The sequence below is a fragment of the Dendrobium catenatum genome, unplaced genomic scaffold (assembly GCF_001605985.2).
Source record: "Dendrobium catenatum unplaced genomic scaffold, ASM160598v2 fragScaff_scaffold_315, whole genome shotgun sequence".
NCBI lineage: Eukaryota > Viridiplantae > Streptophyta > Magnoliopsida > Asparagales > Orchidaceae > Dendrobium > Dendrobium catenatum.
In genome coordinates this window covers 3,104,986-3,122,464 of record NW_021318777.1, presented here as the reverse complement: position 1 = coordinate 3,122,464, position 17,479 = coordinate 3,104,986, and the positions used below count along the sequence as shown (strand labels likewise).

Here is a 17,479-nt window from a genome sequence, read left to right as displayed (position 1 = left end):
CCTTAGATTGTTTGGGCACATAAAACGGCGGCCTTCTGATTACCCCGTAAGGATAGTAGATGTATTAGATTTGATTTATGTTAAGAAAGGTAGAGATAGACTTAAAAAGACTTAGTTGGAAAATATTAGAAATGACCTTTCTGTATTAGATTTAAATGAGAATTTGACTTTTAATAGGACAATATAGAAAAATGATTAATGTAGCCGACCTCACATAGTGGGATAAAGACTTGTTGTTGTTGTAGACTTATCATAATTATTCAGAGTCGGATTAAAATTCTTTATTTTCTATTCATTTCTATCAAGTGTTGCATTTGATGTTTACTGCATGCTGATTCTTTGAACTAACATAAGCATTTTTTATTATAAATATTACTAATTTAGGTAGTTATAAACTTTAAAGAAAAACTTTCTGACATTTAATTAAATAAGAGACTTAATTTTAAGCAATAATTGTGCATATCTATATGAACATGAAATGCATATTATAAGTTTTAAATAATGAAGTGCATTTTATTTATCAATTACTTGCTTGACTTTCATTTTTGTTTTCATTTTAGTTAATTTCTTAGAAATGTTATATAATGCCTATCAAATTTTGGCACATTTATATCATTTGTCAATTGTTTGACCCATCAGCCCTAAATCACTTTAAATGGTTCTTCGATCTCAAAATTGAATCGTGCTATATCAACTTTCTAGGATTGAGAGTTAGGAATTTCTCTTGTTCCCCATTGAGGCTCATCTTGCTGGAAATTGTCTCCCTTTTCAACCTATCCAACATAACATGACCTTTCATTAACTTATTTCAATTTAATGTCATTATCATTAATATTTAAAATTTGCTTAATTATGATATTTACTTGTTATCTATTAATCTATTTATCATGTTTCAAGTGTATATAGGATATGCAAAAGTTGACATTTATGCACTTAAATAGATGTTAAATATTTTTGATTAAAAATATCTTAAATTTCTTTAAATAGGTATTACAACAACAACATTAAGCTTTTATACCACTATGTGGGATTGGCGACATGAATTCTTTCTCTCAATTTTGTCCTATTAATAGTCTAAAACTAATAAAAAAGATCATTTCTAATACTTTCTAACCAAGTCTTTTTAGATCTACTGATGCAGGACTACACGTATGATTTAGGAACTTGCACGAAATATTTAAAGATCAATTTTAGATTTTGTTATAAGTGATTAAAAACCACAAAATAAAACTAATAAACGGTCACTTTCGCTTAGGCCAAACTACACAAAATGCTAAACGGAATCAAAACACGTAGGAAAGTTAAAGTAATGCAAGTAGGATAGTATTCAACATAATCCTAGTTTAACAACGAGATCCAAAAGCCAAGAAGTAGCAAATCCTACGAATACTAGCGGATGGCAACAAAGGGACACAATCTCTTGCTTTGAACAAATTCTCATGAAGAATTCTGAATTCGAAAGTAAAAGAATCAAGAAGGAGAAAAGATCACCTTCACGGAGAGACGTCGTAGAAATCCCACGTACCTCCCAAGTGTTGATTCCAAAATCTGAAATTGTATTCAGGATCTCCCTCAAGGAATCTGAAATTTTTCTGAATTTCCCCTTAAAAATCTGAGAAGAAAACTGGCCTTCAATGTCTGGAAGGGATGGACTAGAGGGGAGCAAGGGGAATGACGTGAATCTCAAGTGCTTTGCTGGTGGGAAGGAGCTGTGAGAGGGAGGGGAGAATGCGGGTAGTAGAGGAGAGGGCCGGCGGGATTGAGGAGCGGGACTTTGATTTCCTGAGACCAAGCTTTGGTTTTAGGAAAGCAAATTAGTGAATAATTATTAGGGGGTTACGGCTCAGAGGGGGTTTGAAGAATTAGAAATTATTTCCTAAAGTAAGAATGGATTTTAGGAAACAATTTGAAAAGGAGTTGATGAAGGAGAGTTATGGGCCGGCGGCATGCAAGGGTGCTGGGAGGGAAAATTATAGAATGAGTAAACTTCCTAATTGAATTTCTTAAGATTGGGAAGAATTGATTTATTCCTCTCTTAATCAAAATTCAAATAGGAGCCCAATAAATGATTTTCCTAAAATAGGATTGGTATATTAGGAAATATTTTGAATTTCAAATATTTGAAGTTTGAATTCAAAATGTATTCCAAAATATATAAAACCAAAATAGGAAACAAAATAAAAGTGGGGATGAGGGTTGAGGTGGTCGGCGGCAAGGAAGAGTCGGCGGCTAAAGGGAGTTGGCCGGTGGTTTTGAGGAATCCGGGGATGGTAGGAGAACCTAGGAGGGGTTCGGGTGGGGCTATGGAGGTGGGGATTTGACAGGGTGTGGCCTCGGGTAAGGAGGGGAAGTTGGCCGGCGGTAAGCACAAGAAGGTAGGGAAAAGGGAGGAGAAACCAAGAGCCACCGGTGGTGACTGTTGGGTACGACGGGTGGCCTCTCCTAGGCTCCACCAAGCTCTCAAACTCTCTCTCTCTCAAGCCATAACAAAAGCTCCAAGAAGAAGAAATAATGCAGAAAATTCTTTGTCATTCATTCATTAACCATGAAAATACAAGAAGGAGGCTATAAATAGCCCATTACAATGTCATAAAAATAAAAGACTAAAATACCCTCGAGGGGCTACAAGACTCAATCCCTCAAGCAAGGGTAAAAAAGGGAAAAGTGTAGAAATAAAAATTACATCAAATAAAACGATCATGCTGAAATCAAAAATACATCGGGTACATCGTGGCCGTAGATCTACGGCCACGTCGACGGTAGACTTTCCAACTGAGGTCCCCATCATCCACCTCTACCTTTCTTAACATAGATCACCTATTTAAGGTTAACACAACTGTTGCTAGGTCCCAAACCTTAGATTAGAAAAGTGAAGGATTGCGTTAGGTAGTTAACAACCAGCATAAAACTTGTAGAATAATTATGACAAATTTTTTTAAGTAGGTGATCCCATAAAATTCATTAGACTTGTTATATCATGTCATGCTCAATATGAATAATATTTACTTGCATGCACATAGTAGCTTCATGAAATTATGGAAATCATCAAAGATTAGGTCTATAAGAGTAATTTGCTCCTTAGATTAGTGTTTGAGTATTCACCTGAATTATAGTATCTTTTTTGGGACTAAGTTCATGATTTCTATCACCTCAATATCATGTACGTTAAAAAACATCTGGATAATAACAGTTTTCTTCATTTAAGAGAAATTTCTAATTTGCCACATCGAAGCTAAATTAATTGCCATCCAATATTAGTTTACCTTAAAATAATTTCTCTTCATTCAAACCTTCAATCTTATAAATTTGAATTCAAATTCAATTTGTGGAAGAAAATATATGATTCTTATAAAAAATGAACCCTCATCTTCATCTTTATTTCTCTTTTTTTTTTCCTCTCACTTTTCTTGTTCTCCTACCCTTCTTCCCATCTTCTTCTTTCTTTCTTTCTTCTTTACTTCTTTCTTTTTTGTTCTTTTTTCTTCCTTTTTCGTTCTTCTTTTCTCTATATTTTTTTGTTCTTTTCTCTATTAAATTTTAATTTGAGTATTACATCATGCTCTTCAATTCTTACATCTTATGGTAACCTACTAAGCAAAGTGATTATTGGATTTTTTTCCATATGTACTATCTAAATTTTTTCTTTTGGGGGTTGGTGGTAATTATTTCATTAACTTTAAGCTCAATTATATATTATATGACAAGGAAGTGTCCCTTGTGCTACCACATCATTGAGAGGGGAGAGGGGCTTCTTTCTTTTTGGTATGTGCTTTTCCTGGCATTTATTTATAGAGGGAATGGGGAGGAAGTCTTGTAAAACTTTGATGCAAGATCAATTTAGATGGGGAGAATTAAAGGGTGGGTGTTGCTTTAGAAATGATGTTGGGCCCATTAGTTGGGCCCCATTGTTTAATAGGTAACATTTGGGCTAGTTGCATAGTTTGCGTGATCGTTTAATCGTTCATGCTTAAGCTTGTTGCATGTTTTGCGACTAGCAAAACAGAGCAAAACAGAGCGTGGCTTGCTGCACATGACAACTTCGTAACCTATCATAAGTAAAATTTTTGGGAACCGGACAACTTCGTAACCTATCATGAGTAAATTTTTTGGGAACTGACACAACCGTTACTTGAGTTCTCTCTCAGGATTTTTTTAGCTTTTGGCATGGGCCGTGACGTGCTAGTCCACAACCATTTTTGGTGGCAACAACATGATGAACCCACTCTTGGAACTGCTAACCTCAACTGATATAAATCGAAGGCTCGATCAACTTTTAAACTCAAGTACTCCTATTAATAGAGACAAAATCAACGAACAAACTCACAAAATCTGAGGAGAAATCTCACCAAAACAATAGTTTTATAGAAGAAAATCTACGGAACAAAGAGCAACAAGATACAATTGATCATCTATTCGAGAGGAGGATCATTCTCTCACAACCCTTAGACAAAGCTAAGGCCCAAGACACCAAAAAGAAAAACTCTCTCAAGAACACAATAATCAAAACATAACCCTAACCCTAATCTCCCCCTCATACTTAAGGCACATAATTAAAACAAAAAGCAAAAAGACCTAATAGCCCTTGCCGCCCCCTCCTTTGGCTCCCAAATTTGAATTTGAACTCTAGTGGACCCCGCCCATTCCCTCTCTCTCCTTCTTGGCGCTGCCCCCTTCTCCTGTACATGTGAACCGGTCCCTTAGAAGTGGCCGGCTGGACCGGTCCACTAAGGACCGGTTTAACATGAACCTTTTTGAGTGATTAGTTGGTTTCATGTATTTGAAAATATGGTACAGGGAGGCATAAGTTGGCTTCACATATTTTTCTGATATAGTTTTTAATTATTTGGTGCTTCCTGCTTGCATGAGGCTTTGCGATACTATCCTAATGTCCATAAGCAACTTGTTAAGTAGTTCCAGTCTATTTATTTTGACTTCCTTCTGAGAGTATCTTTGCATTATTTTTTTTCATAGGAATCTCCAGAGGGTCTAAAGATGCTTGAATTTCGTAAAAGTCTCCCATCTTACAAAGAAAAAGAGGCATTGTTGCAGGCCATTTCTCGAAATCAGGTTTATCCCGAATTCTTTAGCTCCTTACGATGTTTGAATATTTGTTAGTAGGATTGTTACTTTTGTATGAATTTGTAAGAAAATCTTGATTTTTCTTAATTATAATTTTCTTGTGATTTAAATTGCCATACTTGACATCAAGGTTGAATTTTCAGGGTTGAATGTTGTAATATTTTTTCAATCATCAGGCACGAAATCCTTAGTGGCAGCCTTGATGTAATAGGATAATTATGAAAAAATATAGGAAATATTCTAAAATGATCCGAACTTGAGCAATTAGGGTAGGATCTAGGATGCTTTGTATTCCGAAAGGAAAATGTGTGGAAGTGTTGAGAAGTTTTTCATATTGAATACTTCAAATAAGGTGTACCAAGTACATATTGCTCTAGCTATTGGTTCTAGATAAGGGATGTAGGCAACCTTATCTTTGCATTTAAAAAAAGTTTTTTAAATGATTTGAACTTGAGACTTCCAGAACATATTAGAGGCAACTTAATCACTATTCCAGGCCATCTTTTATTTTGAAATAGTTTTTTCTTGTCTTGCCTTGAGATTTGCTTAAGCATATGCTGGTTGTCTAGAGTCAGCTTATGTCTCGAACAAATTTATTTTTTGAATTTGCACAATGAAATTTGATTTAGCTAGAAATTATGTTTTAAAAGTTAGATAACTCCATGGCTTTCAAAATAATTGTTTACTTGATCAGTATTTCCAAAATCCTCCAGCATTAGATTTTTTGCTATGGGCTACACATGAGGCCTAATATATGTGTCCTCTTATCCATAGGCATTTCACCTTCAAGAATTAAGATATATTCACAATGTAATGAAAAATTAAATTTATATTGAAATAAAATAGCCTAAATTACTAACAAAGAAGAACATAACTAGAGCGATTGTCTATAACCACTTGCACCACATTTTATACTCCAATTATTTCAATTTGTGCATCAAAGAACTTCAAAGCTATCTTCAAATATTTAGATGCAGTAATTGATTCCATAAATGTCATGCTTGAAGGCAAATTAACTAAGAAATTTAATTTTGTTCATTTTTGCAGTCCATTCGTCTCATCTGACATAAGAGTGCAACCTTCTCTTGCTAGATCTTTTTGTGCTTATTCTCATCCTTCTTATTTGCCTCTATTTTTTTTTCAAGTATAGGGACTCTCAACTCATGATAGGACGTAGGACTAAGACCCAATGCATTTTGCGCAATAGGCTCTACCATATGTTCAAAATTGTTCAATTTCACTGTTTTGAAATGAATGTCAGCTTAACAGAACCATGTAGCTATGCTTTTATCCCTAAATCTGTTATTTAACTTCTCTTTGATCCAAATTTGCCTCATGTTTTTTTTTTTGCAACTTCTTTTTTAAGATTTTATACATGTGAAATGATCCATACAGCTTTTCATCTTAGAGAACTTTAACCCACTACTATCATTGATACTTTCCATTCCAAAATTTAATTCCAATGATCTGTTTCCATTATGTACGGACATTGAAATATCTAATTTTCATTATTCTCTAGCACACTTTCACCATGTTTCATATATAAAATTTGTTTCAATTTTTTCATGCTAGACATGAATTTTGTTTCATTTTTATTTTCATTCTTGATATGCAAACAACTTTTCCTTTACATTTGAAGGAACCTTATTGCATTTAGTTATATTACTTCTTTTGGATGTTCTAAAAGGATCATTAAGATGCTCATTAGCTCAAGATATACATAGGTGTGTTTGTGTACCATATGTGAGAAAATATTTTACTTAATTACATTTGCATACTTCCAAGTTGGATCATTCCTCTTAATGTTATAATATGTTGACATCAATACTAAGTGTCGGAGTTGAGTTGATCATGCATGTTGAGTTTTTAAAGAGAAATAGCGCAACGCCGTGCGAAACCCACTCGACACGTGTCGACCCAAAATATAAATCGCTAAAATGGATAGTGCTAGGGCGTTTGGAATAGTTGAAACAGCTTAGATCGATACTCATAATGACCAGGTTGTTGATCGACAAAAATTTTGCGTGTGCGGATCAAGGCAGCATTGACTTGCATGAACGATGACAACATGGAAATTGAGTCATGGCACGATTAATTAAAAAAAATCATATCATTTTTTTAAAAATAAAGTACAAATAGTAATTTAAAAAAAATAATAAAAAAGTGAGGAAAAAAGACTAAATAACATAATTCCCTAATAAACCTCCCATCCACTCATTACCTCTCTCTCTCACATACGCTCACGCCAAACTCATGCACGCGCCCAAACTGACCCCCTCTCTCCTTAACTCAGCTCTCTCTCACTCACGTGAAGCTTCCGTCATCGCCGGCCACTCTTGTTGCCGACAACACCTAGATTAACTTCTTCTTCTTCTTCCCTCCTCCCTCCAACTCCATTTTCTACTTTCTTTCTTCTTATTCCTTCCTCCATTTCTTCTTCCCTCTCCATTCTTTCTCTTTTTTTTCTTCTTCTTCTCCTTCCTCATCTTCTTCTTCCTTCTTCTTCCTTCTTCTTCTTTCTCTAAAAGAAACCCTAATCCTAACCTAAAATTTTAATTTCTCTCTCCATACCCCTCAAACCACATCCTCCCTTCACAAAAAAGCCTCCTCTCCACTTCCTACATCCTCTATGTCAAAAAGTCCCTTTATATCTCACTTGCTCTTTCTAAACCTAGAGAGAAAATTCTCTCTAGAAAAAAAATTTTTCTTTAGAAAGAACAAAATTCATAATCTCTTTTTCTAACCACCTCATTCTCCATCTCAAACACCTCTTTTTACCCTCATTCTCTCTTTTTCCTCTACTTAGAGAAAAAAATTCCTCTCTTTAAAATTTGAGGGGGAGAGATTTTCCAGCAGTGCAATAAATCTAGAGGTCAGGCTGGCTATTCATTAGGTAAGGTGTAATTTGTAAATACTTTGCACTCCGTTAGACTTATGTTCGACGCATTATCCCTCATTAGTCCTCACTTTAGTTATAGAGTTCGAGCTCGTTGTTCACTTAGGAAGCCCTCACTTTTTGTGCATTTTCTCTAAAATGTGTTGTTAGAATATAAACCCCAACATTCTAAATCAAAATTGTCAAATTAAAAAAAAAAAATTGATGCTAAAATTTAAAGCTCAATATAGAATAGTTTGAGTACCTCTAAGTCTTCTCACGATCAAGTACTCCTACATTTCATTCATTTGGCTTCCATTCCAATTCTGATTTCAAGTGTATCATTCCTCCCTTGAAATTCCTAAAGATTAAATCTTTAAACAAGAATTTCATAAATCTCAAAAATGAAAATATTAGCCAATATTTTGATTACTAAAAAAAAAAAGAGGAAACCACTAGTTTAATTACAAGTTTTCTCAAATTAAAAATACTTGAGATGTAATTAACTACAGGAACTTGCCTTTATGGGGGGTTGGGGGGGCATCTGTATCTCATAAAAAAATTAATCATATTAAATCAAATATTGAATAGGAGAAAATCTTCGCTAAAAATCAAATTGTAAATTTTGTTATTGAGTTGATAGATAAATAATATTTTTGTCTGTAAGGATAATATATTATTTTCTATGTCGTGCTCGATCACAAATTATGCAAACCGTTGAGGACAACAAAATTTTTCCACCACTGCATACACATAATATCTTCATACAAGATATACATGTCACGAATGCTCTGACTTGTAAAGCGTTGCCTCCTTTTGTGCATCACATTGGGCTTAGCACTTAGAAAGCACTTATATCAAACATCAATTATTGCAAAAATGGAAATAGCAAAATTTAATATGCATACTTAATCGGGAGGTACAAACATATAACTGCTTGATAGAAAAATAAAATGTGAATATCATGCAGCAAAATAAAATTATAAAAGGTGTTTTGATAGTAGGAACAACACATGTAGCAAGAAAAACGAGGCATATATGAAAAAGAACAACCACATGCTTGATGTTGATTGGAAGCATTACAACCACAATTTACACTACTTGATAGCAAATGCATAAATAATATAACAGGTAGACACTGCCATTTTTATGCCAAGTCAAAAAAAGGAGCAATAAGAATAAGAAGTATTTAGTTATCATAAAGCTCCACATGTTATGAAAGAAGATAGATGAGTCCAAAAACTGTTGGATTTCCACCATAAATTATGCAATTGCTGCAGATATTCAAATTCAGTTATAGAATTTGATGTAAAATGAAAACTAGCTCAAAAAAATCATAGATCGTGAAATTTGCTCCCCTTAAAAAAAAAAGAAAGAAAGATCTTAAAATAAATGCAGATATATCATCAATGAATGAATGAAAGTCAACCATTTTGGCCAGATTTATTTAGCGAATTCAGGAGGTAAAACCTTTTTCAATTTGGCAGGTGGTTGTCATTTCAGGTGAGACAGGATGTGGTAAGACAACACAGCTACCTCAGTATATTCTAGAATCTGAGATTGATAATGGTCATGGTGCAACTTGTAGTATCATTTGCACTCAGCCTAGACGAATATCTGCCATGGCTGTAGCTGAAAGAGTCGCTGCGGAAAGAGGGGAAAATTTGGGTGAATCTGTAAGATGTTCTTTTTCTTGATATCTTGAAGCTTTTATTTCTCCGCAATGTTTTTCCGTGAAACCAGCATAAATAAATATTAGTAATATATATATATATATATATATATATATATGCATGTATGCAGCAATTAATATGCCATTTTTGTAGGTTGGTTATAAGGTTCGACTAGAAGGTATTAAAGGGAGGGATACTCGCCTTCTTTTCTGTACAACAGGAATTTTATTGAGAAGATTGCTTGTTGACCGAAATTTGAAAGGTGTTACCCATGTTTTTGTAGATGAGATTCATGAACGTGGAATGAATGAAGGTAAACTGTTGATTGAACATACTGTATGTTGAACTGTTGACATTAAATGCTATTCTGTCTTGATGCCAGATTTTCTCCTTGTCGTCTTGAAAGACCTACTGCTTCATAGGCCAGAGCTTAAGTTGATTTTGATGAGTGCAACTCTGAATGCTGAGCTTTTCTCTTCATACTTTTCTGGCTCTCCCATGATGCATATACCTGTAAGTTAGCTTCATTTGAATAATATATCTTTAACCATCTTTATTGTATGACTATTTACTTCATTTTGTACTGGAACAATTCAGTGTAACATTGATTGTTGGGGTGTTTTTCTTCTTTTTGATGGATTGGATCTTATCGTTAAATTCCTCATTTTTTATGCAGTAACTTTTATTGATTTTGTATTGCAAAGTGCAGCACCCTATGATTTTCTTCATTTTATTGATTTTTCAATTGAAATGCTCGATAAAGTAGAAATTGCTGGATGAACATATAGTAACTAAATATCACTTTTGTGCTTTTGAATTTATTGTATCTTTTACCCATAAGTTGATCAATTTATATATTCTTTTAAAGTAGATGCTTGTTTTGAATATGATTTTTTACTTTGACAAACACTTTCTAATAAACCATGAAATAAATTTCTATGCCAAGTAATATGATTTTTTATATAGAGTACTTTCATGTCCCATTTGTTATTCTTTTATACATGCAGACTACTGTTGTACTATATTCTTCTGAGCAGCTCTTTATGTTCCTCATATTGTAGGGTTTTACGTATCCTGTTCGGACCCACTTTTTGGAGAATGTTCTTGAAATTATTGGACACAGGCTGACTCCTTATAATCAAATTGATGATTATGGACAAGAAAAAAGCTGGAAAATGCAAAAGCAAGCTCTTAGGAAAAGGAAGAGCCAAATTGCAACTTCTGTTGAAGTATTTTGTTTTCTTCTCCTATACGTGTTGTAAGTTTACTGGATTTACCTTCTCAATTTAATGCCTTATTTCTTTATCCTAATACACAGGATGCACTCGAAGCCGCTGATTTTAGAGACTGCAGCTCTAGAACTCGTGAATCACTAGCTTGCTGGAACCCTGATTCAATTGGTTTCAATCTAATAGAGAGTGTTTTAGTCCATATATGTCAAAAGGAAAGGCCAGGTGCCATTTTGGTTTTCATGACTGGATGGGATGACATTAATTCACTCAAAGAACAGCTGCAATCTCATCTACTACTTGGAGATCCTACCAAGGTTTTAATTCTCCCATGCCATGGGTCCATGGCCAGCTCCGAGCAGGTAAATCTTCTTTGCTTTTTAGAAATGTATTAGCTGCAATTATTTGGTTTTATCCTTTTCACGCATAAGCTGCTTCTCAGTTCCTTATTCTGCATTTTTGTTTTCATATGTGCAGCATGGTTGAGGTCCCAGGGCTTACCGTGATACTCAAATATGATTTTGTACTGGTGCAAGTTTTTTTTCAGTAGTTTCAGAATATGTGAATGTAATATAGGAATTGTAAGGTTTACTTTCTAAATAATTCGAGAATCTAATCGCCACAAATATTCTTAGAAATGTCAGACCATTAACGGGCATTCTTTGTAAGCACGTTTACTTAGAATAGAGTAGTAGCCTTTGGAATCTTGTACATTTTGTGGATGTTCTATCAATGGAAGACCATCCACTCTGGACTTCCATTTTAACTAGCATTATCGCCATCTCTTGACAGAGCCAAACAACTAATAAGTGCCTAAAATTTCTTCTCTCTAGTCATATTTGTAATATCTTTTTTGTTATTTGGCATGTAACCGCCAGATTGTGGACCCTGTGCTAGCTCCTCATTTTAAGAGGGAATGCATTGAACAGTTCACAATGTCACTAATACCAGTTCCTTAGGTCATCTAGAGTATTTTATCTAGTCTTTCATATCAAATGATCTTTAAATTTATTGCCATTTGTGATGTAGAACGGGAACGGGATTTGACTTCTATGGGTCTTGAAGAGCAAATACAGAAGTCTAAATAGCAGCTTTGGGGTTTTAGAAGTCTTGGACAACAGCTCTTCTTATTGGATTGTTAAAATTCAGCCTTCTTGCAAGCTGGGATAACCGTTGGGGCTGCAGGAATCCTTGGACAGCAACTGTTCTGACTTTGGAAAGGATTGTATGACGAGGAGAGGTCCTTTAATGGTGCTGGAGCAACAGTAGTACAGCAGGAATTGCTGGACAGCAATTTGCTGTGGTAAAAAAACAACTACTTGGAAGCTTCAGGTTGCTGGAAGAACAGTACTAGCTGCTGGAAACCTCTGGTTGCAGTCTTAGACGGTAGAATACTCAAGATCCAAGGAATTTGGGAAGAGATTTGAAGAGGAGAGTCAGTATACGGGCCAGGGAGGGGATTTTATTTCCAAACTTCAATTCAGAAAACCTGTAAGGAGGTTGACGGGATTATGGGGGATCTCTCAACAGATTTTGGAAAGTGAGAGAAGGCTTGGGCTTAAAGAATTCCGGTTGGCAAGAGAAAGGAATTATTTCCCAAAGAGGCTTAGTATGAAATTAGGAAATAAATTCCATTTATTCTTACAGGGGCCGGTGGCTTAGGAGAATAAGGGGAGCATTGAATGTGGTGATTGAGGGCTTCTAAATTTGATTTTAGGAATTAGGAAAGTAATGACATAAATCCAATTTGAATTTGAAATTCAAATGAGTTTAAATTAAGTACTTTCCTAAAATAAAATTAAGCCAAAAGAGAAAGGATTTGAATTTCCGGATTCTAATTAATTGGGTCCTAAAAATTGATTCCCAATTAATTAAATTTAGAAATCCAAAAGGGAAGACTTGAAGTGGGGCCGGCGGTTTTGAGCCTTGTATGGCCGGCGGCTAGCATAGGATGGGGGAGCAAATTGTGGAGTCAATTTGGGCTTCCTAATTTAGTTTTGCGAAAATGGAAAGTATTAAATCAACTCCAATTTGAATTTAAAATTCAAATTGATTTCAATTAAGCACTTTCCAAAATAGGTGAACTAAATTAGGAAAGGAATTTGAATTTCAAATGTTAAACAATTTGAATTTCACATTAAGTCCTAATATCATGCACCCCAAATTAGGAAAGCCAAGGAGAAAGGAGAAAGGAGAAAGGAGAAAGGATGAGGCCGGCGGCTAGGGAGCCATGGCCGGCGGTTTGGAGGATTTACGGGTGAGGGACCGGCGGCAAGGTGGAGATGGAGACGATGTGAAGGTGGAAGTAGGAAGATAATGAATATGACTACGAGGGGCAATAAGAAGAAACAAAAACAAAAACAAAAGAAAGAAAATAAAAACCGCGAGCCTTGGACTCTTCCGAAGACTAACGGGTGATGCTTTGCCCTTCTCCAAGGGACTTCAAGTCACGAGCCCGGACCCATCCAGCGACTGGTGAAAACTCCGATTCCTTCCCATAGGAATCTCACTATCGTCCTTTCAAAAGAACATAAGTGTTGAACACAAATTTTTAATATCAATAATCTCTCCCTATTACAATAGCTTAAGATCCTATATATAGGCCACAACATAAGAAAACTCAAAATACAAAATTGCCCTTGGGCCACAACACTCACATAATTCAACCTAGGGGTAAAACAGGAAATACATCAAATAAAAACTAAAATTCAGAAAAATAACTCATAATTGAAGATTTAAATTATAGCCGTAGATTTACGATGCCTCCTTTGATAGATGTGCCAAATCTTCGTACTAATGTCCGCATCAATTTGACTCTAAAATGTTGAATGCACAACATTGCCTGACCTACTAAAACAAGAATCATATTCTCTTTTTAATGAAGAGGAGTTTCATGTTATCTTGTTCTCATCATTTGGCATAAAAAACAATGGCATCAATGATAAACTATTGTAATTGAAGTAGCAAAATGCTTTTTGTCCTTTTTGTAATAAACTTTTTACTGTCTTCCATAAGCTATTTTTTTATCAAAATTTGAATGATTTTCTAGTTAGATTGATTCTGTGTTTCAGTCTCATTCCAAATTTTAGACAAAGGTGCTATTGAGATATTGGGTTCTTATGGTGTTTCCTACTCATTCCGCGACTGGCCGAGCGAATAAATTAACTTCAAAGTTGATTTGTTGTGTGAAGAGTGCGCTATGAACTTTGGAGCTCTTGATATTTGGAGAATTGAAACATTACATTGATAAAATCCAGCATACCCACCACCACCAACTCTAAAATTCTAACTCTAGAATCAGATGCCTGTCCCTTTTATTCCTCCCCCATGCAGCCCATCTCAACCTATTGGTTGGGAGGTTCGCCACCCACCTCAGAGGTCGTAGATCTAAGGTTTACATATGTAGTTTTGTGAGAGTTTGCAATTAAATTTTCTAAGAAGCCCCAATCATGATTTGAAGCTTCAATGAGGAAACAAGCATTATGATTTATTTCATTGAAAATCATGATACCTTTCTAAGGGCTCCATGCCCCAATAAAATCCTTGACAAAATCGAGAATATGTTCCACACTTTTTTTTCAATACTTCTAAACCAAATGAGCCCACAAAATATGCTCTCCATCTCTATAATAATTACTTATTTTATTTACTTGTTTCTTTTTGTTGTACTTATTCTCTAGAATAATTGATGCTTTGTTGAATTTGTTTTGTGCCCTTTCTTACTTGCGAATACTCTTTTTTTTTTTTTTTTTCTGATGAAATTCCGGCTGTTATATTTATATATTAGTCCTGGGTCGAGCAATTTTTGGACTTATGCTGTCTCATGTATCCATTACCTTATCAGATATCTTTTTTTTTTCCCCTTAATTTTTTGGACATACCTGCTATTTTACTGTGCTAGAACTTGAAATTTCACACTTCCAAGCAACAATTTTGCTATTCAAAATCCCGCTTTGCGGTCCAAACCTTTTGTGGACAGCAATTACAGACTTTTTCTAGCCTCTATTTGCCCTTTTGATCTTTTATACGCTTTTAAATATGTTCAAATTTGCTCATTCGTATGGATCTCTGCGAGTATTAGTTGCTAATGCTTAATTCATGTTACAAAGTGTTGCGGGCCATGCCAATGAGGAGGTCACAAATAACTTACCTTTACACTGGAATCCACCAGTATCGCTTAAGGACTAGTAAGCGGGGAAAGGGTGATTGTAGGTGGCTATTTTTGTGAGGTTAAATGAATAAGAGATGTCTTTTTCTTGTTCGTTAGTGAGCTGCCACATGTTACATTGTTAGTGGGTATTTTGATATGTAGGTGAAGCTGCGTATATGAATGTAATGGTTCTTTTTCTTGTTTTTCTTCCTTTCCTGTTTCTTCTTCCCTGTATCTTCCCTTTTTTTGGGTGTTTTGGCATCCTCAAAATGTCAGTTATCTCGTGATCCTGTCACCAGAAGCTTGCTTGTAGCACAAAGTTTGTGATTTTCATATTGGATTCTCATATTTCTCTTCTTTCTTTTTTCAATTCTTGTATGATTGTTAGATGTTCACATCATGCCAAGCCTTACCATAAAAGAATTAAAAGAGAACTTTAACCAATACATTCTTTGCATAGACTAACATTGTACTCTCAAATAGGTACATCTATTCATTACGTTCTTTACATAGTACTCTCAGATACCTACATCTTAACAAAATGAATGCTTAGAAGTTGTTTTTATTTTATTTTATTTTTTATTTTTTATGATTAGAAGTTGGTTCACATTGCTCATCAAGGTATTTTAGGAGTTGACAAAGAAAACCATGTTTAGTTTGAATTTGTTCTGAATATTTTCATGCCAAGTTTTTGAAAAAACACCATTCTAGATCTTTTGGGCCCTTCAAAAACCTCAGGATATTAGTACCTGTTGTGTATTTAATTGATATGCCAAGTTTTGTGAGAGTTATTTCTCCTTGCTCGATTCTCCTTTGCCCCCTTCTTTTCTACGAGAAACTCATTGCAAGTTTTTTTCTTTCCTCTCTTCCTTAAGTGAACTAAGTGCAGACAAACCCAAGGCTAACAAACACAAGAACCATGCTCTATTTTTCTTGTAGATGCGTCTGTTGCTTCTCATCCACATCATATAGACTAAAAATCATAAGAGCGGGAGAATATAAACGAATCTTTAAAATTATGTTTATTGGGTTCCATAAACTCTTCTTTTAATAAGTAGCAAACCATTTAGATTTGATACAAATAGAAGGTGTATATTAGATGGATGCATAACCTATCTTAAAAAAGTAATCCAAATAGTTAAAAAGATTAATCATGATTAACTATATATCTCTGTATTCAACTAAACAAATGGAGTTTTAACTTTTAGTTTTGCTTGAAGGTAGTTGTTATTAATCAAATTAAGATCATGTTTAAGTAATTTGAGTCTTTGAAGAAGGTTTTGTTGATAAATTTATAAATTATGGAACCATGAACCAAAAATGCATTTGATATGCTTATTTATTTATCATGTAATTAAATAGTTTCTACGGAATTACATATCAATCTGTTCTATTGATTTTACTGCTTTGGCATGTGCGATCTTTTTAGTTTTACATTCATGGATGGATTCAGATGCCTTTAAATTTTGGTTTTAATATGTTTTCTTGCATAATTTGAGTTTTAGATTTTCGGATTTATTTTAAGATTCAAATGCAGGAATTGATTCTAGTGCAAACTTTTGGAGTATATTTGTGTAGGTATCGGTGCAAATTCAATGTTAAGAAAATTAAAGGTGGAATTATTCTATATCTAGAAATGTTTTCCTGCACCCACTTCATCCTCTAAGCAATATTAATGGCTTCAATACATATTAAGAAATCCATGCACCCTATTGAATTAACTTAATCAGAAATCTTGATTGTTACAAATCTGGGTAATAACAAAACAAATATAAAAGAAGAAATAAGTGAAGAAAAGAAAGAAGGAAAACAAGCACCAGAAAGAAATCTTCCTACTTATGGGAAGATATTATCTCTATCAGGTTTAATTCTTGATCAAGGATCAAAGTCCCTAAATAGATGAAGATTCTCTTCATCTATTATAAGAATTTTATTCATGTTTTGAATTGCCTTGCTTGCTTAGAATTCTCATATTTATGAATAGAAGAAATAACTATTAAATGATTAGTACAATCTATTTATGAATTTCTAGACCAAAAACTGTTAATAAATCACAAGAACTTACTGAAATCGATTATAATAATTCTAAGAATATAATGAATTCCAAAAGAAAAATGAACTTGAGTATGACCGTCTATTATTCCACAATTTAGTTCTACATCACAGATGTAGAATTGTGTGAATGCAAGATTTTTACCATAGGCATACTCATTTGTTTTGGCGTCCCATTGTTTTGCATGGATGCAAGTGATAAAGTTTTGGATGGATGCAAGCGTTAAAGTTCCACGTTATGTTTATTAGACATTAGCTGTTTCCAATTAATTGTCACTGTTGCCTTGTCAAGCTAGCTCCGGCAATGTTGAACTGTAGTTTTCGAGCTTGATGTGCTGTTCAAACGAATATATAAAATAAAAGAAGCTTTCTTATTGTAGTAGGTTTGCCTCTGGTCTCTTTCATTTAAAAGTTAATTCAC

At 34.4% G+C, this 17,479-nt stretch overlaps 1 protein-coding gene across 1 annotated transcript in view; it reads left to right on the top strand.

The window, feature by feature from the left end:
- LOC110109857 (DExH-box ATP-dependent RNA helicase DExH3) overlaps nucleotides 1-17,479 on the top strand; it is a 67,896-nt gene that overhangs the window by 14,242 nt on the left and 36,175 nt on the right. Inside the window, exons 5-10 of the mRNA XM_020841067.2 lie at nucleotides 4,972-5,067; nucleotides 9,442-9,630; nucleotides 9,781-9,940; nucleotides 10,010-10,140; nucleotides 10,689-10,856; nucleotides 10,946-11,218. Coding sequence (XP_020696726.1) covers nucleotides 4,972-5,067; nucleotides 9,442-9,630; nucleotides 9,781-9,940; nucleotides 10,010-10,140; nucleotides 10,689-10,856; nucleotides 10,946-11,218 — 1,017 coding nt within the window. The remainder of the gene's footprint in view (nucleotides 1-4,971; nucleotides 5,068-9,441; nucleotides 9,631-9,780; nucleotides 9,941-10,009; nucleotides 10,141-10,688; nucleotides 10,857-10,945; nucleotides 11,219-17,479) is intronic.